The sequence below is a fragment of the Myxocyprinus asiaticus genome, chromosome 13 (assembly GCF_019703515.2).
Source record: "Myxocyprinus asiaticus isolate MX2 ecotype Aquarium Trade chromosome 13, UBuf_Myxa_2, whole genome shotgun sequence".
NCBI classification, from domain to species: Eukaryota; Metazoa; Chordata; class Actinopteri; order Cypriniformes; family Catostomidae; genus Myxocyprinus; species Myxocyprinus asiaticus.
Genome location: NC_059356.1, coordinates 29,929,725 through 29,956,612, shown reverse-complemented (window position 1 = coordinate 29,956,612; position 26,888 = coordinate 29,929,725). Strand labels below are relative to the sequence as shown.

The window sequence follows — 26,888 nt, the reverse complement described above, 5'->3', positions numbered from 1 at the left end:
CAATCAACAACAGATGAAATGAGGGACTTGGAGATATATTTATAGTCCCTACCAGATGGGTTCAGAAGTCTCCAAATATCTGTAAGACCAAGATTTTTACACATCCTGTGAAGCATCACTGCTGCTCTAGGGGGCTTACACACTTTTGCTTCACTATGATCAAGGACTGAGTCCATCAAAAGATTCAAGTCTCCTCCCAATATTATATCATGTGGGGTGCCCGCGGATTGCAACATCCCTTCAAGATCTATAAAAAAAATGCTCTGCTACAATTCCCTAAAGCTTCCAACTTTTCCCAAATGCATTGCAAGTCCGTCTTGGTTGCTAGCGGGTTAGCAGCTAATTCCCTCTCCGATGACTCCAGATAATCGATCCGTTTCTTAACGTCCACCATTCTTGTAACCATCTCAGTAAATTTTGTCTCCATGGAAGTGATCGATCGACGTATTACAGCAAGATCCTCCAAGTCTGCTATGACCTTCGCCAGCATTGCCGACATGCTGGACAGTTGACACTGAATCTCTCCTGCCACACCGTCCAAATTGAGTCCCTGGTCTACGGCCCTGTCTGAGGTATCAGCTTGAGCACGTTAAGTGTCTTTTAATGTCTCCAGAGCCCGAGGATTTTTAATTCTTTGACATATTGTCTTCATAGAATAGTTATGGATCAGGGTGTATAGAATCTCACCAGTTTGACATAAAAAATATTAAGAACTAGCAAAGTGCGCAGAGCTCACCGTTCACACGTCTAACCTCGCATGGCACCACGTGACTCTCCCGAATTTGATAGCCTTAAAAAAAAAAAAAAAAAGTACCGAAATGGCCTCCAGGTGGAGGATGACACAGCATATTGCGCTTCTTTGTAAAAAGCAGCAAGCGCAGGTGTCCCACTGATTAATTTCACAATGTCATGTCTAGTGGGACCAGTTCTTAAAGCAACTCTTCTCTTCATTTTCCTCTTTCAATCAACTTGTTTTACATGTAACATAGCACAGTACACGTTATTACAACCTACTTTAAGTTCTCCTGTTCAAAGCAGGCTATACTGTTCAGAAATATTTTTGATCATTTGTTTATAGCATAAGGACATGTTCCACACCTGTCCATTTTGGGCCCAAGTTCCAAAAGGTTGAGAACACCTGATCTACATATATTTCTCTTATTTTATCATTTGAATTTGATACATTGCTTCATCTAGGCTGAAACCTATTCAGAGTGCAAGGAATGACTGGCTCCACAAATCACACAAAAGATTTATTATAGTCAAAAACAAGTAATTGCAGTGGCAAATCATGCGGTATTGTTTTTTATCAAGGTCTAAATAAACAAATGGAATCTACCTCAAATGACTGCATTTTCTCATCCTGACTGCCCACTCAACCCCACCCCCCCCCCACCCCCACTGGAGCACAAACATGAAAAAAAAAATATATACTTTTGACAAACTAGACAAATTTGCAGTGAAAACTGGGTTTCTTGTTTTTGGGAAACAAGTAACTTACTTTCCCTCGGCCTGCAGTGCCACTGAGCTCAGCCAGCCCAGGCTCTTGCCAGTGTTGGCAAGACTCCAGACTGCCAGACCTTGTATGGCCTCAGGACATCGCAGCTCACACAATGCCTCCACCAGCATGGTGACTGGCACCTCCATCTCTGGACCCTACAGGGCAAAGGACAGATTAACTTTACTGGTGATAAAGCAATATGTTTGGTTATTCCGAATGGTTTGGAGTGGTAGACAGACTAGGGATGCACCGATAACACATTTTTCTCTTCCGATCCGATTCCAATATCTGAAATCTCAGTATCGGCCGATCCCGATCCCATACCAGTGTTATTGTTTCTTTTTTTTTTTTTTGCATAATCAGTTTAGAATATCTTTGTGTGGAACTAATTGGAGGTACTCTGTAATGTGTAGTTAGAGGTTTGTTTCTTTACATTATTTCAATATAAATGTATAGCTTAAGAAAAACTTTAACTAGTACACTGGACTAGTGTAGCAGCAAAATTCATAATTCCAGTCTAAATGTTCAGTAGAAAAGGCAGTTTTTTTGTTTTGTTTTGCAAAATGTTTTCAATTTTGTATCTAGATTTTTTTTGTTCAATTTAGTTGGAAGATATCAGTTCACTTTTCATTCACAGTTATTTTTTGGAACCCATTCAACTTATATTGTTATAATTTGTAAACAAATAAAATAAATTGTAATAATAATGATTATAATAATAACTATTATAATTGATTTAGAATTTTAAATAACAGTAATATTTCTCAATTGTGCACCTTTAACTTTAAAACCCTCTGGCTTTTATTTTGACATTCTGAAATCTTCAGGAAGTCCTGTATGTGTCTGTTTGTAGGCAAGTTCACAGTAGTTTAATTAGCATCTTATTCAAATTTTGGTAAAATGCACCTCCGGTGCCATTCTAAATGCATATTATAAGTGAACCAAACTATACAACTCAAATACCGCACACCGCGTGAAGGTTAAAAATAGCCGCGTGTCAACAGAGCAGCGTCATTCACTGATGCGCCGGTGCGGCGTGTGCATTTTATATATTTACTTAAAACACAGTCTTTTGTAATTCACAGAGCTATTGCACATCTTCAAGTGGCTTTGAATAAAATGCACGAGTCATATACTTTATACATACTTTAGTGGTGTTTTTATGGTTCTTTTTTGTCATTTTTGGAGCTTGACAGTAACAAACATAACTTACACAGTATCGGATTTGGATCGGGCTCGTAGGACCAATACATTTAAAAAACGGCAGTATCGGAGCCTATACCGATCCAGGTATCGGAGCGGTGCATCCCTACTCCAAAACTAACAACGGTGCCACCGAGGTCTACAGATGGTCACACCAGCGTTGGTGCGCGATGCGATATTCATACACTAAAATGATTATAAATGACAATAAAAGCAGATGTTACAACAGTCAGATGGAACAGTCTGTTTATTGAATGTCCCTAATTTTCTCACTGAAGCTGTGTATGGACATACACTCTCTACGGCAAACTTCAAGGGGATAGTACACGATCACACACATACACAGCAGGGCAAAGTTATGAATCCATCAAAATTCAGTCCATTCCCATTTTTAATGTTCAAGCACTCATGCAGTACTCTTATTTCGTCGATGTCCATGTGACAGGGAAGCGGAGAGAAAGTCAAAATGAGCCAGTGCGTGTGCATGCGTGTCTGTTTCTATGACAGAGCTCCGGTTGAAGAGAACGAGACCTCAAACACAATATTCAGTAGGTCTGTGACATCCTTGGTGAAAATTAAGTTATTTTGAACCGGCTAGTGTCACCCCGGCTTTAATATACTGTTATGAGAAGGATTTTAGACCCATTTTTGACTGGGCTGCCTGGCGCGACCATTCCAAAATTAGAATGCCCTGTCGCAGCTGGTTAGGACTACAGCCCGACCAATATGGGATTTTTGAGACTGATACCGATTTTAGTGGGGGGAAATTCACAGATTACCGATATGGTGACCGAAATAGTTAATTTCTGAGCTGGAATGAAAACAGACCTTTTCTATGTGGATTGTGCACCAATTTGACTATGCAAAGGTACTCAGAAGGCTGCTTTCTTAAATTTTTATCAAAGAATATTTGACATTATTATTATACATTAAAAATTCTAGAAATGAACACTGAGAAAATAACTAAAAATACAATAAATAGCTTAATAAACATCAGTACTGTATAGTATCAGTCAAATGCTGACCATTTAAAGAATAAATTAAAATTATAGCCAAATAAAAATCAGTTCTGTATGTTCAGTATCAGTCAATGGATGACCATTTAAATAATAAATAAAATAGCTAAATAAACATCAGTACTGTTTAGTATCAGTCAATTACTGACCATTTAAATAATAAAATAAATAAACATCAGTAGCATGGTTTAGTATCAGTGAAAAGCTGACTATTTTAATACTGCCAGTCAATTAGGGGCAGGTTGTAAAACAAGAAGCATTTACACCTGCCGAATCAAGAGATATATAGCGGCAGCGGCGTTACACCATATTCTGCTATACAAGTTCAGGGCAAACTTTCAATGGTGGAAAACCAGACTTTTAAATATTACATTTTGTAAATGCAATGACTGGAATTGTTCGGTTGAAGGGGGTACCAAACTGTGAATCCTGAACAAAACAGTTTGGTGAATACATGTTTACACATTAGCTTCTACTTGGTTGACAAGCAATGAAAGTAGCAACATGGTTAGCTAGTTAGCTATAAGCTCGTTGTCACGGAGTGTAAAAGATGGACATTGTTTATTTACTTTCCAACATTGCTTCTCACCAACTAGGTAACAATGTAGCGTGAAATCAACACTCAGACACAATCCACAATTTTACACAGAGGGAAAGTTCCATTGTATCCATAGTTTTAACTGTGGCATTTGCATTAAGATTATAATAACCAAAGGTAAAAGTAAAATCATGATTACATGGACAGTAACCATAAAACAAATTATGCCATTTTGTCATAAGAAAAACACATCCACAAATTAAATTGTATTCCCTCACTACCCCGATATATTGATATTGAAGTTAATGGTAAATATTTTTAATATCTGTGATGTGTGGATTGAAAGTCTTACAATTTCTGTCTGTTCATGGTACAGATTTCTTCTTTATTCCTTTTCAATGCTGTTTAGAATGTTGGGGCCATTTAAATACGATTTTAAACTAGTTTAATCATGGACACATTATAGGTTTTAAACAAATAATAAATGCCAAATCCACGACCCAGCCCATGCTTCTTGAAGCACTGTTTATGGTGATCTGCAAAATTATTACTGGGACACGTCAGGTTTATTATTATTATAATATAATGCTGAATTATCATTATTATTCTGATTATTAGATTTGCGGTATATAAAAGTAATATATTTGTCTTGTTTACCTCACCTCCACCTGGGGCTTTTATTTTGACACCGAAAGTGCTGTCGTATTTACTTCAACTTCACAAGGATCTTTTACTTTGACACAAAAAAAGCAATGTGTATTTGACAGTTCACAATGTCCTGCATTTCCTGAAATGCTGTAATTTCCTCCTTTTCTGTTATTCTGTGCTGCATTTGTAGATTTGTATAATAACTTGTAGTGGTTACTAATGTTTGGAATTGTGCGAATGGTTGAACCTGCATTACTATTATTTCACAATGCACGTGAACTGATCCGAGATCGCTGCCATGCGCATGTACACAGATCAGTGCATCACCGGTTTGTTCTGAATCACACACAGACCGTGTTTATCTGTCTTTAAATTTCAGTTTTTTGTGGATTAATAATCACATATGACCAACTTGCCATTTTTATGTTATTTTGATTAATTGTGCAGCCCTGAAGGATCGTGAAAATATTCTACTGATGTACTCTATGAAACTTAATGGCCAAATGAAAACATTAAAATCATAACGATATTGATAAATTTTACGTCGTCAGCAAGAAAATCTCGATTATATCGTTAATATTAGATATATCGGCCAGCCCTACAGCACGTCTCAAGACCGGACCACGTGTAAATGCACGTCTCTGTGCTGATCTGTCCATTGAGCCTTGAGCCGTGCTGACTGATCTGGGTAGAGCAGTTTCTTTTCGCTATTGGAACGTTTGCCGTTTCTCATGCACAACAAAAAATGACAGCACACAGAGAGCTGGCCAACTTTGTAATCGCACCAGTATGACCTCTTGCAGAGTTTAATTGCACTGTTAGGAATAATGGTTGCAAAATGCAGTCGGGAGCCCTGTGATGTAATGTCAGGAAGAGAGATACACAGGTGAATCATTAGTTCTTACCTGTGTATTGCTGTTCTTGATCTCAGTGAGCAAGTCAAAGCCGTGACGGACTGTGACAGCCGGTTGGCCAGAGAGAAGGCCTACCCTCATCAGAGCCAAACGAATTCTGGTGAGCCAGTCCTGGCACGTCTGTCTGTTTGTGTAGAAAAACGTTCTAATGCCCTACATAAGGAAAAGTTAAAAGTCAAACAAAGCCTCGTGATAAAAGACTCTCAGACAATGACTCTCAGTCATTAAAAATAAACACATAAAATGTTGATGGCAATCACCTAAAAAGCCATGAAAAGGATCAAGTTGGCACTCCACAGTTTTAACATCAATGCTAGCTGTGTATATACAGAGGACAGACCTTTGGCGGAGCAGTGAGAGCGCTAGCACAGCCTTCATAAGCGTTGTACATAAGTTTCTCCAGGTTCTCCAGGAACTGCAGTAGCAGAGCCAGGCGGAGCTGATTGGTATGGTGACCTTCATCACTTTCTCCTCCACTCCACTGACTCAACTCCTGCTCTGTGTTCAGACTGTGGGCCGCCAGGCTGCGGATGATACCTACACCAGCACAGGATACAGTTACTACATTTTCGCAAACACTATACTGATGATGTACAATTTTCTCAAACCAAAACATGAAATCAAGCTTAAAATCACTAACTGATTACTTTCCAGCTCTTCTAATAATAGAGTACCTCAAATTCATTCAACAAAATTCCTACACTGAAAACAACAGCTCACAAACCCTCTATGGTCTGGAAGGTGTCCTGGGCTCGCCCCAAAGGGGTGCGAAGCTTGGAGAGTACAGTAAACTGAGCAGCCTCCCACACCGCCCACTGCCACAGCACTGCTTCAGTTTTCAGCAGGACACGAGGCACCATTGCAGAGTCTTTCTTCTCTAGCCGTTGACAGCTGTGGTACAGCCTCTCCAACCATGGCTCCTTACTGCAGATCCCATAATCAAACAATACAATTACAATTCAGGACAATACAACTCACAACACCTGATAAATAATTCTGCATGCAGATTACAGTTTCAAACATATTGTGAGTTATGTAAATTTAATAATAAAGTACGCAAGCAGCCCGATTTTTCTAACCATGTGCACTCTGTAAGCATAGTCTTATCTTTATGGGTCTAAACTCCTGAAAAGAAACCAATATCGCACAGCAGACATAGCGTGCATGCGTCGACCACCTGTGTATGCGTTGAAAGGCTAGAGAGTTCCACTGTACGAACAGACTAGTGTATGCGTAAAAACTAAAGTATACTGTACTCTGGGCTTAATGAGATCATATTCTAATACAAGTGAAAGGCAAAACAACACACATTTGTTTTTTAACCAAGACGAGAATAAAGGAATGGAATGGCGCTAATCAGAGTGACTGTACCCCGATGTCCCAGATGCCTACTCACCCCCCACGGTGGACAGTTCCATACAGAATAAACCCAATGAGGTCAGAGAAGTCCTGTGGGTGGAAGGTGTTGCTAGGCACTTTGCTCATGTGTCGGCGGATGGCCAGAGAAATCTCCTTAATCTCTGAGTGACTATGGGCGCTGCTGGGAGACAAGCTTACAATTACCATCAAATCAACTTCAGCTGGAGGTATAACTAGGATATTGGTTTCCCCCCATGGTTTCTATTGTGTGGATTCTAGGCAGATGGAGAGAATCCTGGCTAACCTAAGTGCAACATGCATGGGAACGGATCTCAGCAATTTCCCAAAGGCCTGCCGCACTCTGACTCCTGAGTGGACTAGCTGAACTCGGCACACGTCCACACACCTGCAGAGAGAGGGGACAGAACCAGTGCTGATTAGATAAGATGTTCCTCCCCAAGAGCAAGAGGAAGTAAAGATGTTCCTGCAGGAAAAAGTGTAGAAGAGAAAATGTGTGCATTAACCTCTTGAGAAGCTCTGTGGATAAGGAGGAAGACAGAACCTGGAGACTGTTGCAGGCCTGCAGACATATTGTTGGGTCCTCATTCAAAGCTTAAAAAAAAAAAAAAAAAAAAAAAAAGGACAGCACATGTTAATGTCTATTCACTGAATCCACCAGTTTATTCTTATGATGCTACAACACATTTTTAAACCTCTACTTATGTTGACAATACTTAAAGGAATGGTTCACCCAAAAATTATAATTCTGTCATCATTTACTCACCCTTATGACGTCTTAAATTTGTATGACTTTCTTCCATAGAACAAAGACGAAGATATTTTAATGGAGATATGATGTCTGTTGGTCCTCACAATGCAAGTGAATGGTGACAAATTTTTGAAGCTCCAAAAAGCACATAAAGGAAGCATAAATGTAATCCACAAGACTCCAGTGGTTTAATCCATAGCTTCAGAAGCAACGCAATTGATTTTGGGTGAGGACAGAACAAAATATAACTCCTTTTTCACTACAGGGCTCAACACTAAGGATTTTTTCTACTGGTCCGGTTGGGCAAGTGCTCCAGATTTTTACTTGCCCTGACAATTTTCACTGGCCCCAAAACAAAAATTAAAAATAGCTGTTTTTACCATCATGGCTTTGTAAAAAATGTGTCCAAAGCTAACATTTTTATATATAGTCAAATATAAAGTCAAAAAGTGTCAAATGGCTGAAACTTCAGCAGGATTGCCCTAAAAAGCTCACTAATAGTCAAAGATTTCCCTTATTTGTCAGTGATGTGCAGCACAATCTCCTGATTAACAACAACTACTTTGTCCAGTATCACAGCAAAAACACAGCAAACAAACTACAGTTGTTGTTCCCCTCTGACAGACCAAATGCAAATGCTTTTTCACTAATATGTATAAAAAAAGAAAAAGAAAAAAGGGAATTTTGCGCACTGCGAACAAGGAAAGTGTGGGGAATGGGGATAATTAAAATATTGTGCAAGATGTGCAATCCCGCTCTGAAATTCATTAAGTAGATTTTTTTCCCTGCAATTTCTACACATTGTAGACTGATTTAAATGTCACCTTCGAGCTGAACAACTCTTCAAATAATAATAGCCATCATGATTTTGCTTCTTATTTTAAACGCCATTATCATTTCTAATTAATGTTTACACTTTGAAACATTACCTACTTAAAATTATACTTACATTTTGGATACTAAGCAGCTCATGATTTCCAGCACGTGTATAACCAGAGTTCAACAAAGTTTATTATGTTTCATTCAGCGCTCCATCTAAAAAGGCAAAATGAGAAAATACGATTTTTTTTTTAACTGTGGGAACAACACTTGTCTCGTGCTCGCTCATCTCTGAGTGCTTGGTTAGAAGACTGTTACCTCCATGTAATTTTTGTGCTCTGTCTCGCTTGTTCTAGTGGTGTACCGTTCAGGAAATTTGAGGTCGATAACAATCTCTGATTTTTTAACACTAAGATCGGCCAATATCGGGGGGTTTTTTTTTTATTTTATTTTTTTATAAAAGTGCCCTTTGCCACACTTTTGCAAGTTATATTGTGCAGATATACGTTTATGCCCCACACAGTAAAATTACAGTAACACTTTATAAAAACGTTCCATTTGTTAACATTAACATTACTGTAGTTAACATGAACTAATGAACTTAATGTTAGTTACAACATATACTACTACATTTTTTAAATCAAATGTTGTATTAGTTAACATTAATGCACTAACAATGAACAATTGTAATTTTATTAACATCATAATAAAGGCTTTAAATATATATTGTTCATTGTTTGTTCATGATACCTAATGTATTAACTAATGTTAACAAAAGGAACCATTTTATAAAGTTGCCAAAACTACATTCAAATTACATTAATTGTGAATTGCTAACATTTATTTGTTTTGAAACGGTTATGAATAGTTCTGTTGTCCATATCAAAAGGTCATTGTGACATACTGGCAACCATAAACTATAAGAGCATTACACACAGCAGTGATGTGTTCAAAAATAAGAAACATTTATCCATTACAAGCTCTAAAACTGCTCCAGTGAGAAATCATTAACATCTATGATTTGTTTACTGTCTTTGGCGTTTTGATGTAACACAAATCACTAATTATTAAGCAAATGCGTGAAGACACGGTGCCGTTATGGTTCAAATGTAATTGCTGTGATTAGTGGTAATGTGACCAATGTTAATCTGATTTAAATTGGGATCCTCACAGAATAGCACTGAGATGAGTGACTGATGAGAATTCTGATGAGCCGCATATTTGATTGACACCGTGAGCATATTGAAGGGAATGAAGATGAAAGTCCTCATGATTGCTCAGTCTATCGCTCAGCGTCTGACTGTTTACGACTCACGTTACATCACGTATACTCAGATTTGAATATGCATGTTTATTTGTTGTTTAATTCGTTTTTATACCCATTTGCAGTCTCTTTATCTCCGTGCAGCGAGTCAGAATTACTACCGTAATGACTCTAGAAAATGGGCAACTAAATGTTCATACAAGTAGTTCTTACACATTTTTAAAAACAAACCTGCATATTCATCTGAATAACAGCATGTCTGAAAGTTTAAATTTGTGAATACTTAGAATTGCCAACAACTCACCCTACAGAGGCCACAAAGTCATGCATCAAGGGCTGAGAATGTGCTCATTTATTAGAGTAGCAGTGTATGTGTGATTCTCTGCATGCTGCAAAAAAGATCGGCCGATCGCCAATCACAGACTTAAGTGTGCCCCAAGCTTGTTGTCTGCTTGCACTAAAGTTATGAATGCAGCACTGGCCCGATCAGGCAAGTGACAGTTCTAGCAACTGACCCGAATATCTCTCACACTGGCCCCGGGCAGTCCTTATTGTTGAGCCCTACACTACAAGCCTTGACATCAGCAGTCTCCTTGGCAATCAAGATTTCAAGCATGATTACACTTCCTAGCGCCTTCTAGCACTCAGCACATGCATCAAGCACTAGAAAAAGTAATCGAGCTTGAAATTATGGTTGTACATAAAGACTGCAATGTCAAGATTTACAGTGAAAAAGGAGACATATTTTGGTCTGTTCACACCCAAAATCGATTTTAATCGCTTTAGAAGACATGGATTAAACCACTGGAGTCTTATTGATTACTTTTATGCTGCCTTTGTTTTTTTTGAAGCTTGAAAGTGTTGGGCCTCATGTATTCAGATAGAAGCCCCCACCTTCTAAGTCGTAAATTTTAAAGATAAAAATCGCGCCAAAATCAAACAAAGGGAGTCCAAAACAGACTACAGATCCATGAAGCCTTGCTCACTAAAGGATTCCTATTGGATGAGGCACACAACAGAACGTCCCTCAAACATGACATCATCAGGAGTTGAAATAATTCTGAAATGCGTCCAGAATTCGCTTCCAGCGACTTAGTTCACTGAATACGGACGTAGCTTTTTGCTGCTCTCGGGTGCAACCTCGTGGCACAAGGAAGTAATGTCCGACTTGAAACCGTAGCCATACAATCTCCATCTCGCTGGACGAGTTGAGATTACTCTGTTCAACCGAACACTAACAGATCCGAAGGAGACCGCTGAGTAATTCGCATCTTCATCCGTTGGCCTACAGAAGTGAAGAGATTAAAGATTTCTCTTCCATCTTCAATCAAGTTGACATTTCTGAGTTCTCCGCCAGCCCGCCGAGAATCAACAGCCGTACCGCCCGCCGACAATCAACAGCCGTACCGCCCGCCTACAGAGCGAGTAAACGGCCTCCCGTCATCACACGAGCCTCAAGGAACTGGGTCAAAGTTAAAGGACGGAGGAAAACACATTCTACCTGTGTCCTCATGCGATTCAAGTAAGAGGTTACGTCTGGGCAGAGATAGAATATTATAGTGTGTTATTCTTGTGTTTCAAGGTTTTTGCTTGTACAGTTTACGGACCGCCATGTCCGCTCATTATTAATACTCAGGGTATTAATTATCACAAATTTGTTTTGCTGTATTGTGGTCCAACCAAATTGGATTGTTGTGCATTTTCGCCATCGCAGGTGAGAGAGAAATTGAGTTCATCCATTAGAGTCAAATAACGCAGAACTTTTACGAGCCCCGCTCGTAAAACCGCATCTCTGAGTGATGAACACAGCTGCTTTCTCTCCAGCTATCACAAAATCAGCTTTCGGGCTGTCACTTAATAATCTCTCTCTCTCTCTCTCTCTCACTAACCACACTGACACACACACACACACACAGTCACACACACACATTGTGTTATAGGATTATTTTCATTTCCATATCTAATCATGTCACTGTTTAGTTTGTAGTTGTAAGTTGGAAGTTTATTGACTGCATTGTATTAATTATTAATTGATATTACTGCATAAATAAACTTTGTTTATATTACAAAGAGAAGTGTTTTGGTTTGTTTTGCATACGCCTGTGTCATGCTGACGGGATGTCAGTGCTCTGATTCAAACCTTCATTCATTGTTTTTTCCCCGAAAATCGATATTCTTCGGATGTCGATTTTCCTAAGAAAACAATTTAATATTGAGACTGTTTACAAAACAATTTAATATTTGGTTACTAGTCCCTGATTCCAGGGTGGTGCCCCGTCAATGTTAATCTTTATTAATATTCTATTGATTTTTGATAATTGATAATTATCTTTGATGATTGTTGAATTTGAATGATCAATAAGCTAGTGTTAATTTTAATTAATGTTTCATCGATGTTAACAATTGATGATTATCTTTGATAATTGTTGATTTTAAAGGATTAAAAAAAGCTAACATTGATTCTCATCAATGTTCTACTGATTTTAATTAGTAATTATCTTTGATAATTATTGCTAATAACCAAACTTGCTCCTAAATGTAGCACACTACATTTACTGGAGTCCCATATGAGATTTTAATGAGTTAGATCCAATTAATTAAAATATTAACTACAGAAATAATTATTAATTTGATAGTAACACTGATCTAAACAACCGGTAAAGCCCTACAAAAGTTTGGTCATCATTCACCTGCATTGTATGGACAAACAGACTTCATCTCTCCATTAAAATACCTTTGTGTTCTGTGGAAAAAAGTCATACAAGTTTGAGACAACATATGGGTGAGTAAATAACGAGAGAATTACTATTTTAGGGTGAACTATTCCTTTAAATTAAAGACATAGTTCAAAACTTTCAAAATGAATCATGTTCTTTCTTCCATGGAGCACAAAAGAGGTTAAAGCAGAATTTCCAAGCTGCTCTTTTTCTATAAAATAAGAAGGTAATGGTGACCACAGCTGTCAAGCAAGAAGTTGAAGGCATATGGCTTTAGACGATTTGGTATATAAGGCACAAGCCGTTTGACTATTAAATTTTTTTTAAGGTGATCTTTAATGCTTTTTGTAACTTGACGGCCCCTGGTCCCCATTCACTTCCACTGTTTGGAAGAGAGCTGCTTAGACATTCTGCTAAACTTCTCCTTTGGTGTTCATTGAAATAAAGAAAGTCACATGGGTTTAAAACAAAATGTGGGTGAGAAATGCTGACAGATTTTTCAATTTGGGAAGGGGTGGGGGGGACTATCCCTTTAATATTTTCATATCCAAATCAACATAGTTTTGCCTTCATAAACTCAAAGGCACCAAAAAAAGATTTAAAAACAGGGACATTTCACTCACAATTTGCAAGTAATCCTTTGCAGAATTTGTGGAAGGATGGGAGTGAGAACAGTGGGGAGTACGTTTCAGATTTCTTCATCATGAGAGACACCTCTAAGGACCAAGTGAGTAACAGCCTCCTAAAAATGGGTGGAAAAAGATAGAACAAATACATTTTACGGCCTTACTGTATGCTAATCCAGGGAAACTGCCTGTTGCCATATGCAAACAAGACAATTAAGGAATCTAACAGAAAGATATAATTACACTCAACATTGTATAAATGATTATAGCAGCTGAAAGGGCCACTGTACAGATAAATCAATCACATTAGGCCTCATTATAAAGAGGCAGTGTGAGCTCTGTACCTCGCCTCAGGGTTGAGATGATCCTTGCTCAGCAGCATACCCAGCAAATTAAGGAGCGTGCTGAAATGCCTTTTGGTTGCCGTAGTAACAGTGCTGATGACAGCACCATCAAAAAGCGACGGGGACGAGGAGCTCAGGCTGCTTGAGATAAAGTGATCGTGTCTTTGGAGACAGAGAAAGAGGCAGCAGTCTATTAGTTATAACACTTGGAGCGAGAGAAACTAAATTCAAGCTTGTCATGTGCGAGGTGAATGACCAAGTGTTGTTTGACAGTTTTATGTACACTGGGCAACAAAACAAAATCTACACTTACAATCTATGATGCAATTGTACAGCACTGCATAATTCAAGAAAATATACTGTGACTCTGTAAAAGCATTTAATTTAATGGCATTGCAGTTTAGGAGTGATGCAATTATCTAATGCATCACAGCAGTAATTAAAAATTTTGTAATACTGGTCAATCTTTTTATTATATTTACAGACTATTATTGGATCTTGCTTCATGTAAAATATTTCACAGAGCATTTTATCATGATGTCAATTGATGTTGTGTTTTTACCTGGTGCAATGCGAGTAAAGGGTGTAGAGAACAGCATACTGGACAGCAGGGTAATGGACTGCCAAATCAGAGTGAACAACAACCAGATTCTGACTGAGCAGGGCAAACACAGTAGGAGACAATGCCCACATCTGCAACACACATCCAAAAATGTGTTCCCATGGTTACGCTTTGCTTAGACCACTTTTACAGCTTCGAAAGAGCTGCACGACTGAAAAACTGCTTTCACAGAACTGATAGAAAACAGGTAAACATTTCCAACTGTGAAAGCAAAAAACAATCCTTTCAGAATTACTGAGACTTGCTTTCCCCAAGGCATTTCAAAAACAACTTCACAAGCCACCTGCTTACCAAATATATCTAAACATGCCAAACTTCATTCAGAAAACCATAACGCTCAGAGATAGTTCACCCATCATTTACTCACCTTCGCGTTTGTAAACCCTGTATGACTTTCTTCCATGGAACACAAAAGGAGATGTTAGGCAGAATGTTGGGAACTGACAGCCTTAGTCCCCACCCACTTTCATTGTATGGAAAAAAAAAAAAAAGGTGCAATGAAAGTGATTAGTGAGTAAGACTGACAGTTCCAAACATTCTGCCTTACATCTCCTTTTGTGTTCATGGAAGAAAGTCAGTCATATAGTTATAGAACAACATGAGGGTGAGTAAATGATTTTCAATTTAACTTTCATTTTTGGGTGAAATATCTCTTTTAATGCATAAGAGTATAGATTAGTGCTGACCCCGATGAGGGAGTTCTTGGTGTTTCCGATGGTGGTGAGAGCACTGAGGTTGAAGATGAGGATAAACTCTGCTCTCTCTGGGCTGAACTGCAGCTGGCTGAAGGCAGGGTGTTGTATATGTGGACAGGCATCAGGCAGACCAAGAGGACTCAGCAAACTGTTCAACGCACAACCCATTTCACCCAACACCAGTTTATAAGCTGCCTCCAGTATGGGGATGTTCTTTAGGCTCAGCACAGCATGATACACTCCATGTGTGGCTGCCATAACCTGTTACACAAACCCATTCAAAAAGAGTTAACTTAAAGATTTTTATTTGTCACTCTGTAAGTTGTACTTTTGCGGTTAGTGATCATACTTCTCTCTCTCTGTGGAAACGCAGCTCCAACAGTTGGGAATTTGGAGCCAATAACTTTTCCACAAATGCAGCTGGGAGTTTGGTGCTTATTTGGTCAACAGTCTACAAACAAAGCAAAATTAATAAATGTGAAAAGGAACATCAACAGCAGATGATTCAAGGTTCCGACACCATTTAAAAGATTAATTTCCATGACATTTTGAAGACTTTTCCAGCCGTTTGTTATTGCTATCACTGCATGAGGATTTTTAGAAATTGCATTTATAAAAAGCAAAGAGCTTAATGTATATAAAAAATATTTTCATGACTTTTTCAGGCCTGGAAGTCACCATTTTAAATATCCCTGATATCTCCAGGTGTTCCATGATGGTGGGAGCCATAACACCTTCAAAGAGGCATTCTCCTCTTGCGTGTATGCAAGACAAATATATATCACAAATTCTGGACTGGTCTGTCAATTACTGGTTTAATATACTCCAGTCTTACCAGTGTTAGCAGGGTGAGGACAGACATGCTGTATTCTGGTCCGCAGCAATGGCAACTCTCCAGCTGGTCTAGGCCATAAGAGATTACAGCATCAATCAGTTGGCTGCCTAAATCCATGCTCACCAGCAGAACGCACACACACTCGTTTCCTGCTGTCAGTACCGCCTCTGAGAAGAACACCTGCTTGGCTGTGGTGACGCAAGCCAAGACACGGTTCAAAACCTGCCGCAAGCAGAGCAAGAAAATGCAAAAGAGATTTTCATTAGTTTCCTAAAGGATTGCATGTGTGTATTCTCAAAATGCAGGACCGACTTGTTTGAACCACTGACATATCTACAGGATTCCCACTTATTTTGACCAAAGAACTTCAATGACTTCCAGTTGTTTGTGATTACTGGATGATGCTTTTTAAAAATCATTTACAAAGATTTCCCTGACAAAGAGCAATTTATAGTTAATTAAATATTTTAGAGCAGAGCATAACTAAAAACATAGAAATGTCCATGCCACACAATTTAAAAACCATCCTGATATTTATCTATATCTATAATGATATAGTTTCTATGATGACATTGGTTTATGTTAGACTATTTGTAACCAGTTCCACAGGTAATTGAAACTGCTGCAGCAATGCATGCAGGATACTAACATCAGTGACGTATGCCTCAGTGATTGGGGGTCCTCGGACAGGGTTGAATCGTTCTCCGATGCTGTGCACAACAGTGCTAAAGACTCTTAACAGGGCTGCCAGCTTTGGCAGGGATACTGTGGGAGGGGGAATGTCCTCATCACCTGATTCTCCAGATACATGACTCAAATCCTATGAACAAAGAGTAGAACCTAAGTAACTCCAAACTTCTCAAAATTATGGGAAAACATTCTACAGCAACACATTTTACCTCAGCATATGCTTCCATATCTTCCAAAAACTGACCCAATAATGTGGTTGAGAAGGCCAAATCCGCCACCCAAAACTGCTCCAGACTCTGCAGCCAACCTAAAACAGATAGACAGTTTAGCCTCATCAATTTAGGCTAAGACAACAAAACAAAAAGAAAACTACAAATAAAACAAACAAATCTTACCAGACACCTGTTGAGTAAGAGACTGTCTCTGTGTGTGATCTATATGCCAACCCACTAAAATGTCCACTGTATCCTAGAAAACAGAGGCATCATTTACATTTGTTCCTTCTACAAATATTACACTGGTTGAATTAACAGCAGATAACATAAGAAAAAAAGTCATCAGGCATCAGGTCCCAAATAGAATATTACTTCTGGGTAGTGCACACAAATTCAAATATGGTGCAAATACTTTTTCATATAGTGCCAATTCAGCAGCAGCGCTAGATGCACGTCATATAGATCAGTTTGATTTCAGGACTGAAATTATACTGCTCTTTAGCAGAGCTGTTCCGCTTACTCTGAAGTTGGTGCTGAAGATGTGTGGATAACAACGGGCCACCAGCAAAATACACTTCACACTTTGGCACAACAGTTCTGGCGTGTCCAAGTTCTCCAAGATAGACTGAAGGCTGCTCATCACCAACTGAATGACAAGTCAAACATCTCAGCAAGAAATAGATTATAAGTAAGCTTTAATTAAAGTACAACCAAGGAGATCAAGCTGAATTAATACCTGCATTACTGTTGAAAAAGCCTTCTTCTCCCCTGCCGTTTCAAGCGCTTTGTGCACTGCCACAAGGTAGAGAAGCTTCACCTCATCCTTTGTGGACACACTGAACTTGAGGAACATCCACTTGAAGATCCTCTCAGCTTCATAACTGAGGGAGGCACAGAGTAGTCCCAGACAGCATGCAGCCTCCTGCCTGAGCTCATGCAGGAGCTTACTACTGCAAGGCCAAAAAGACACACTCAGGATCATATTTTGTATTTTATTTAATGGGCAAACATTTGATCAGGCTTTTACATTTGAGCACAAGCTGACATTTGCTCTTCATCGTTAACCTCAAGAACACAGCTGCCAGATAATGGCCAGTTAAATGGTATATGACTAGGATCCAGCAGGGTGTTCGTAAGGCTTCATGTCAATAATATGCTAAATATACTCTTAAGAGACAGAGCTCCAATAACACCCATTGTGTTAAAAATAGAGTGCGTAGTCATACCTCTCATTCAAAATGTCATTCAGTGTGCTCAAAATGGAATCCAACTGTTTCACTAGGACCTGTAATTTATGCATACAAACAATACAGATTAAATCAGTTTATTTCAAGAGCCCTTTACCTTCTAGGTAATGAAATAAATCCTTTTTCGATAGCAGATCTTACCACTTTATTTTCAGAGTGCACAATGAACTCTCTCATTTGTTTCATGGTGGCCAGCCTGCGTTCCCGGTCATCTTCCCGTGATGCTCTCCGCAGAAGATTGGCCAAACGAGACTCCTCGGAGTGAGCCAACGGTCGGTCTATTAGACAACTGACACTTGTTAATAAATGAATGCCAGAACCAAGCAACACAGCTTCTCTCTTTTCTAATATTGTGTCCTAGTATTTTAATTATGTTGGCTTGACAACTAAGACCAAAATGATCAATTGTCACTCCTCCTAGAGCTTTCAAGCTGCATCCACCAAAGACCTTCAGAATGTTCTGACTCACATTGCTATATCTTTTCTAATGGATTCAAATAACTGTTTTCGCACAGTGGACCATCAACAAAACTAAAAATCCCATAGAATTACATTGGCAGAATGTTTAAACGGGGCAGCAGAATGCTCGTTAATTCAAACTAACAGTCAAATTCAAATGTAAACAAACACAAAAAAGGTCTGCCATATCATGGCTTTGTGGTAAGTTCACGTCATGTCGGAATAATACGTTGTAAACTCGGGAGCTCTATGAAAGCTCAGAATAGACAGTCATGACATCATTTAAAAATAACTAATATAGCAGCGCCTCAACGGTTGAAGTGAACACATATTTTTGTTTGATATGCCATTTTATTATGCCACTGGCCTGGAGAATTTTTTTGTTCTAAAACACTTTGCAAGAACATATAGTGGTGAATAGGTGAATTAATGAAGTGATAAACATTTTACAGTTATCAACAAAGCCACTTTGCCGTTATAAGTGTTGCCATAGAAACTAATAACTTACGAGGTTTGAGAACGTGAATAGCTCGGAGTAGAACCTACTAGTGTTGTCACGGTACCAAAATTTCAGTAGTCGGTACCGATACCAGTGAAATTTCATGGCTCTCGATACCACAGCCAAAATATGCTTATATGATAATGTGCTAATGAAAACACTGGATTAGTTAAAAAAAAGTTTTTTTTGGATTTTTCCCCTTTTTCTCCCAATTTGGAATGGCCAATTCCCAATGTGCTTTTAAATCACTACGTGACCACGAGGACTCGCCTCAGTCCGGGTGGCGGAGGACGAGTCCCAGTTGCCTCCACGTCTGAGATCGTCAACCCACGCATCTTATCACGTGACTTGAGCGCATTGCCACAGACACATAGCGCGTGTGGAGGCTTCACCCCACCCACCGCAGCATCCACGCTCAACTCACCATGCGCCCTACTGAGAACGAACCACATTATAGCAATCACGAGGAGGCTACCCCATGTGACTCTACTCTCCCTAGCAACCGGGCCAATTTGGTTGCCTAGGAGACCTGGCTGGAGTCACTCAGCATGCCCTGGGGTTCGAACTAGCGAACTCCAGGGGTGGTAGCCAGCGTCTATACCACTGTGCTAACCAGGCCACCTCTGGTTTAATTATTTTTAATAACTATTATTATTTTTCAGAACTCCATGTTTTAAAGTTTAATTTAATCAAAATGGTGTCTAAACAATTAATTCTTTAAAACTTGTATTTAAACCTTGTAAGTAAAACTTTATATTTTAGATAACTGGTGTTGGTAAATGTGGTAATTTGGAAATGTTACGTTTTAAATTGTATTACTGTGAAGCACTTTGGTCAACTCTGTTTTAAAGGGGCATTCAGTAGTTCGCTAGCTAGCATTGGCATTGCTCTTCTTCATGTACTTTAAGTACCGATATGACAGCGGTGTTAGACGCTGTTCTGCCATCTATCGGTGTGGATCAGCATGCTCGTCCCCGCCAGCTCTGGAATATCATTTGCATCTGGAAAATGTCGGAGTTTGAGGTAATTTCTAAAGTTATTTATTTTTACTACAATATAATTGCTTTCCCTAAAAACAAACATCAGAATTCAAGCGAACAGACTGCTACAGTCAAGGACAGATTATTTCCCTCATATCAATAATCTTTGGAGACTGTCTACATTTCACGTTATTTCTAAAGACAGTTATTACCTTTATTATCCACAATCGCTGGGCCAAGATACTTGTTACTAAACGAATGAAGATGTATGCCGTTTCATACATGGGCAACCCTTACTATAGCTGTGATAAAGAAAAGAAAATTACACGTTGCTTTCCGGTTGCATTTGTAAATAACTTGGGTCAAATATTTTGGGTAGCATTCCACAAGCTTCTCACAATAAGTTGCTGGAATTTTGGCCCATTCTTCCAGCCAGAACTGGCGTAACTGAGTCAGGTTTGTAGGCCTCCTTGCTCGCACACGCTTTTTCAGTTCTGCCCACAAATTTTATATCGGATTGAGGTCAGGGCTTTGTGATGGCCACTCCAGTACCTTGACTTTGGACAACAGATCATTGAAAGTGTTATGGATCTTAATCCCATTGAGCTTTTGTAAGCTAGACTGTAAGGTGCGTGAAAAGTGCCCGAAAAGACAGCGCTACAGGAAGCGTGGGGTGAAATGTCACCTGAGTATCTGGACAAACTGACAGCTAGAATGCCAAGGATATGCAAAGCTGTCATTGCTGCATGTGGAGGATTTTTTGATGAGAACTCTTTGTAGTTTAATAAGTTCTGAACATTTTTTCAAATTGTAATAGTAATTTTTCACATTATTAATGTCCTGACTATACATTGTGATCAGCTGAATGCCACTTTGATGAATAAAAGTACCAATTTCTTTCCATAAGAGCAAAATCTGTACAATATTCCAAATCTTTGGCTGCCAGTGTAAAAATGGTCATTATGACCAAACAGTTCGATTTTTGTATTGCTAAACCAGTGGACATTTCTCCAAAAAGATCTTTGTCCCCATGTGCACTTGCAAACTGTAGTCTGGCTTTTTATGGCAGTTTTGAGGCAGTGGCTTCTTCCTTGCCTTTCAGGTTATGTCGATATAGGACTCGTTTTACTGTGGCTATAGATACTTGTCTACCCATTTCCTCCAGCATCTTCACAAGGTCCTTTGTTGTTGTTCTGGGATTGATTTGCACTTGTCGCAACAAACTACGTTCATCTCTAGGAGACATATTGCATCTCCTTCCTGAGCGTTATGATGGCTGCATGGTCCCATGGTGTCTAATGTCTATACTTGCGTACTATTGTTTGTACAGATGAACGTGGTACCTTCAGGTGTTTGGAAATTGCTCTCAAGCATGATGAACCAGACTTGTGGGGTCCACAATTTTTTTTTTCTGAGGTCTTGGCTGATTTCTTTTGATTTTCCCATGTCAAGCAAAGAGGCACCGAGTTTGAAGGTAGGTCTTAAAATACATCCACAGAGACACCTCCAATTAGCCTATCAGAAGCTAATTGGCTAATTGTCTAAAAGCTTGACATCATTTTCTGGAATTTTCCAAGCTGCTTAAAGGCACAGTTAACAGTGTATGTAAACTGGAATTGTGATAGTCATTAAAAGTGAAACAATCTGTGTGTAAACAATTGTTGGAAAAATTACTTGTGTCATGCACAAAGCAGATGTCCTAAATGACTTACCAAAACTATAGTTTGCCAATATTAAATCTGTGGAGTGGTTAAAAACTGAGTTTTAATGACTTCAACCTAAGTGTATGTAAACTTCTGACTTCAACTGTATGTAGCAGATATTAAATTAATCTTCAATTATTTGTATTTTTTCTGAGCATATGAATATAAAGCTAATTTTACTATATTATTTTATATCCTAAAAGTGTGTAAAATATTTTTTTTTATTACTTAAATGTATTTACTTTATTTTTACAATGTAATTCATGTTCGTATTAATATCAAAATTAGTTCAATGTGGGTCTTTTATTTTGAAAAATGTTGACAACAGATATCCAAAAGCGCTTGCCGTAGCCATTCGCTTTCTACTTTGTTTTGCTTGTTGTCAGTCCACGCTGAACTTCAGACTGTTCACAGGACAATCCATTAATAGAAACCCACACAGATCTGCAGCAGCCAATAAACAAGCCAAATTTGACTTTATAAACCAGCATCTGGTCTCATTATTATCTGCATATACTTAACGCAGATTGGAAGCACTGAACAGCACCAGCTACAGCAACATATCCACAAATGTGACATGTTCCATCATTTGAGGGAGAAGTAGATTTATGAGAAACACGATTTTAGCTTCAGCTTTCAATTTGTCACTTTTATCACGAAATTCAAACAATGTATGTTTTATTCATGCTCTTTAATGCTGTTTGACAGATTGCAGTAGAAATTCATACATAGCAGAGCAGAATGCACTAGCTCTCCAACGTCGAGCACGAAAAACTAAAAACGAATGAACATCAGAGGGTATGTTGAAAGATAAAGCACAACTTACTGAAATGAGTCTTATGTGATGTAATCACCCAGTCTGTTAATGTTGAAATGACAATGGAGAAAATGAATGAGGACAATCGAGAGCCCTGAAGCACTCACGGGATCATTTCCACACACACAGTCGCACGCCCAGTCTATTCTCTGCTATCTGCGTCACTTTGAATGTTAATATATTAATATAATTCCGTTAGATATGCATATTGCGATATGTACATTTGCGATATTACCATAAATTCTATATATCATGCAGCCCTAATATATAGTCTACATGTAATATGCACTTTACAGCGGGTTAGTGCTCTGCTTTGTCATCTCATACAACATGAATGATTCTCAATGTCTGAGTTGAGTGGTGCTCAGTACTACCAGTACTGCAGAAACATTGGTATCGTTTCATCTTTTTTATTTTAGTATCGATTTGGTTCATAATTACTGGTAATTCTGACAACACTAGAACCTACGAGTTGTCATCTCGTGATTACAGTAATTCCGAGGAACTTCACGACATGAACGCACCATAAGGTTACAGTACAAAATCTATCCATATATTTATCTTTCTGAAGGTTTTATCTAAAGGTCTCCTACTCTATCCATCTATCTGTCAGTCAGTCTAACTTTTAGACAAAGGCTTTGTCAAGCCAACATAAAAGTTTGTCTTGGCAAACTTTACCTATCTAGTTCAAAACATACAATACATAAGCATGGAGAGCAGAAAATAATGACTTTCTTGTGGTTTATCAATATGTACCCTGTGATTTCCTCATGTCCTTTGTAGCTAAAGCACGGTTTCCATGCTGAAAAGTGGTTATATCAGTGGTCACATCATTGATTCTCAACTCTTGCCCCAGCGACTTCCAACCATAAGTATTTTCAGAGAGGCCTCCATCAGCGTCATATCCACCTACAAAACAAGAATACTGTCAGGTTTCCTCTGAAATGCTAGCTTTTTTTTTTTTTTTACATTAAACAAAAACTCTTTATATAAAAAAAAAAAAAAACTATAGAACTTTGAATGTTAGAAAAAGTAGGTTTTACGCTTCCTAGTAGGCCACTGGGAAGTTTACATGATACAATTCGCAAGTAGTAACAAGCTAACAATCAAATGCTTAGGTTTGCACAGCCTGGTTTATACAAGGAAACATTGAGATTTTCAAAACAAAAACTATAAGCATTCCCTGAGTTTACTTTCTCTTTCTTATACACAGAAACCTTAATCTTAAAGATAAAGCAAACCCTCAGGTACTGGGCCAACAGACTGACACATGACATTCACCATCATGGCTGTTGACGTTGATAATCACAATAATTCAGGTGACAGACAGGCAGCACACACCTCCTTCTTTGAGTATGTCTGCGGCAGTGAAGGCGTCATTGTGCAGTTGTGGGGTGCCAGGCCGATCAGAGGGCAGAGTGTCGAAAAGAACTTCTGAACTGTGGTCTCTAGAGACGCTGCACTTCACACCGTCCTGGCTGGCTGACACACTGTCGCCTCTGAAAACCATTCGATACACCATCAGTGACACAGAGAATCACAGAATAACCTAATGTTAAATGTAAGCATGATTAAACTTCACTTTGAGAAGAAACCGGCACAACAAGAGCGGATTTTTCATTTGTTCTGGAATTTGATTGAAATGGATTGGAGGATACTCAAAATTTACGACATCACATGTATTCAACACCATCAAGCAACTTTATTGCCCACGTGGGTCTAAGAGGTTGGTTTACGCATCCATTGTTTGCATATAAGAGTAACTCATTTAGGTAAGAATAACAAACTGTGGCTGAGCAAATGAGAATATTTTGTTAGCCTGTTTGGATGCCAGTCCATTACAGGGATAGTTCTCGCAAAAATGCAAATTCTCTCATTTACTCACCCTCATGCCATCCCAGATGTGTATGACTTTCTTCTGCAGAGCACAAAGATTTTTAGAAGAATATCTCAGCTCAGTAGGTTCATTCAATGCAAGTGAATGGTGACAAAAACTTTGAAGGTTCAAAAGCAGATAAAGGCAGTATTAAAATATCCATACATCTCCAGTGGTTTAATCAATGTCTTCAGATTTTTTCAGAATATTTAAGTCCTTTTTTACTATAAATCCCCACAATCACATTCACCTTTTGTTTTTGGCGATTCACATTCTTCATGCATATCGCCACCTACTGGGCGGGGAGAAGAATTTATAGTAAAAAAAGAAAAAAGGACTTAAGTTTCTCACCCACTATTATCAAATCACTTCAGAAGATATGGATTTAACAACTGGAGTCATACGGAATACTTTTATGCTGCCTTGATGTCCTTTCTGGAGCTTCAAGTTTCTGACCACCATTCTTCATTTGTGTTCTGCAGAAGAGAGATACATACACACCTTGGATGGCATGAAGGTGAGAATTCACATTTGGGTGAACTATCCCGTTAAAAATAGATTCAACGGGTCTCACTAAACAAACCTTAATGACCAAAGTAAACTTTCTAAAAATAAGAGGCGGCTTTTAGAAGTAGATTACATATTCAACTAAGAACAAATGAAATAAGTTTAATATTGATTATGCATAACCTCAAACATATAATTGCAAAACCTTTCAAATATGAAAATATTGGCAACATTAGTCACAAAACCAAAATTTATGATTCTTCACAGGCTATTCACAATTTCATCTGCATCCGGGACTTGTGGACACGACGTCATTTTACAAAACAGCTGAGATTTCCTTTCCCACATGGTTACAAATAATTATGCAACTCAACAAAAACTACAAGCTTAAGCTAGAGATGTTGATATTCTTGACTGCGAATGACAACACAAAATGAATTAGTGTCACTTCACATAATTATAACATGGTTTACTTTTGCCAATCAAAATCTCAGTGAGGCATCGAGTTAAAAAGTTCTTATTGTCTTGACATTAGCGCTGTTTGATTGGCAGACAAGCTCTGTACGCCTTAAGGTCAACGCACTCGTTGATAATTCATCTCTGATCTGTTTCCATTATTGACAAACGTGCAGACAAGCGAAAGAAAGCCGACTTTGACATTCAGCCCACTCTTTTACTGACTTGACTTGCCATAATAAAACTTTTTAAAAACATATCAATTAACAGCGATGAAAAACAACATAAGAAATAAGTAAGGTGCACAGCCAGGCGGTACAAAGAAATAATGTAGCTGATTAGCAAACTGACACGAGCGTCGGAATTGGTGTGGCAATAAAATTAAAGTGAATCTAAAGTGAAAGGAGCTAAATAGGCATTAAATCAGCATGATATTATTTTTGCCTCGAAGGTTCACAGTTGACTCCATGCGAGAACAAAACACTCACCTTTATCACAAACTTGAAATAACAATGTAGCTGATGGCTAAACGTGTCAATCCACACGCGTTCCCGCACACACAAAACCACAACACTCAAGACACATCATCTCCGCCAAAGTCACAAATATCCCTGCATTTACTGGCAGATTTATACTCAGTTTTTACAAACACAATAGCTGAACACACTCACACACCCACATGGTGAATATCGTGAGCGTCTGTTAGTAGGCTAGCCTGTGCTAGCATTTGCTTGCTAACAAGTCTGAAAAATGAACATTAGCGTTTGACATTTGTCAGTTTAACCATGCGGCGTCTTTACAAATATGTCCACAGATTCGAGTACGACAACAGTGTCGTAAGGTGGGCTGTGTAGTGACGGGCTTGAAATGGCTCGTTTAAACTCTCCTCACGTGGAAAGAGCGCGCGGCTGTGTTTGATAAAGAGGCGCGCGAGCGCAAGGCCTCGCTGAATCCTTGGCCTGTAGTGTGAGCACTCGCCGTGTGATGCGCTACTGACCTGGGCTGCCAGTCATTCCAGTTTCGATGCAGTTTGTGGGCGCTGCTCAGCCGAGACCCGAGGGCTTTGCGGCTCATTACCTTTGCGAAGACAGCATGACCCGTCTAACACGGGAAGAGTCCGCAAACAACCCCTACTTTCGACGTTCACTTTATGTCGGTGCACGGCTTGGAAATGCACTGTATGTTTGAAACTGAGAGACAGCGGCCTGACCCTCCCATATATTTCTCCACTGTCCTTTAGCGCGGCTGGTTAGTTCAAACAGCGGCACCGCCATCTATCGGTGCATAAAATTAACCACAGCTCCATTGTTATTATGACCGATGCTGAGACGAATGCATTTCCCTTGGTGTGCAATCTTAGTAGCAAACGCACGCTCGTTGATGCCAGAAACAGGCTTGTTGAGTGAAATGTTACTTCACTTGAAGCTGTTTAGGTCAAAAATAAAATGGCAAATGTAGGCTTAAGAGAGGAAAATGTATTATTTACATATGAGATTTCATCCTATTCTTACTTGAAGCAGAAAATAGAAACATCTGTTGCTATTGCCTGATTCTCTGACTGTGTGGTTG

The 26,888-nt window shown here is 38.9% G+C and overlaps 1 protein-coding gene across 4 annotated transcripts in view; it reads right to left on the bottom strand.

Moving 5' to 3' along the window:
• Window positions 1–26,551, bottom strand: part of LOC127450736 (serine/threonine-protein kinase SMG1) — a 79,318-nt gene extending 52,767 nt beyond the window's left edge. For 2 of the 4 annotated variants that reach the window (XM_051715057.1, XM_051715059.1), the window contains exons 1-23: window positions 26,317–26,551; window positions 23,822–23,979; window positions 23,237–23,389; window positions 18,164–18,300; window positions 18,002–18,060; window positions 17,512–17,725; window positions 17,296–17,421; window positions 16,956–17,028; window positions 16,770–16,867; window positions 16,520–16,690; window positions 15,871–16,092; window positions 15,385–15,486; window positions 15,027–15,296; window positions 14,281–14,411; window positions 13,719–13,880; window positions 13,372–13,490; window positions 7,704–7,791; window positions 7,484–7,585; window positions 7,217–7,360; window positions 6,545–6,744; window positions 6,161–6,357; window positions 5,812–5,973; window positions 1,502–1,656 (exon numbers count right to left, since the gene is read on the bottom strand). In XM_051715057.1, the coding sequence (XP_051571017.1) occupies window positions 1,502–1,656; window positions 5,812–5,973; window positions 6,161–6,357; window positions 6,545–6,744; window positions 7,217–7,360; window positions 7,484–7,585; window positions 7,704–7,791; window positions 13,372–13,490; window positions 13,719–13,880; window positions 14,281–14,411; window positions 15,027–15,296; window positions 15,385–15,486; window positions 15,871–16,092; window positions 16,520–16,690; window positions 16,770–16,867; window positions 16,956–17,028; window positions 17,296–17,421; window positions 17,512–17,725; window positions 18,002–18,060; window positions 18,164–18,300; window positions 23,237–23,389; window positions 23,822–23,979; window positions 26,317–26,393 (3,320 nt within the window). In that variant the 5' untranslated portion in view covers window positions 26,394–26,551. Of the gene's footprint in view, window positions 1–1,501; window positions 1,657–5,811; window positions 5,974–6,160; window positions 6,358–6,544; window positions 6,745–7,216; window positions 7,361–7,483; window positions 7,586–7,703; window positions 7,792–13,371; window positions 13,491–13,718; window positions 13,881–14,280; window positions 14,412–15,026; window positions 15,297–15,384; window positions 15,487–15,870; window positions 16,093–16,519; window positions 16,691–16,769; window positions 16,868–16,955; window positions 17,029–17,295; window positions 17,422–17,511; window positions 17,726–18,001; window positions 18,061–18,163; window positions 18,301–23,236; window positions 23,390–23,821; window positions 24,030–26,316 lie in introns of all 4 variants that reach the window. The other 2 variants (XM_051715060.1, XM_051715058.1) reach the window with 2 other exon arrangements.
• Window positions 26,552–26,888: the final 337 nt, after the last annotated feature.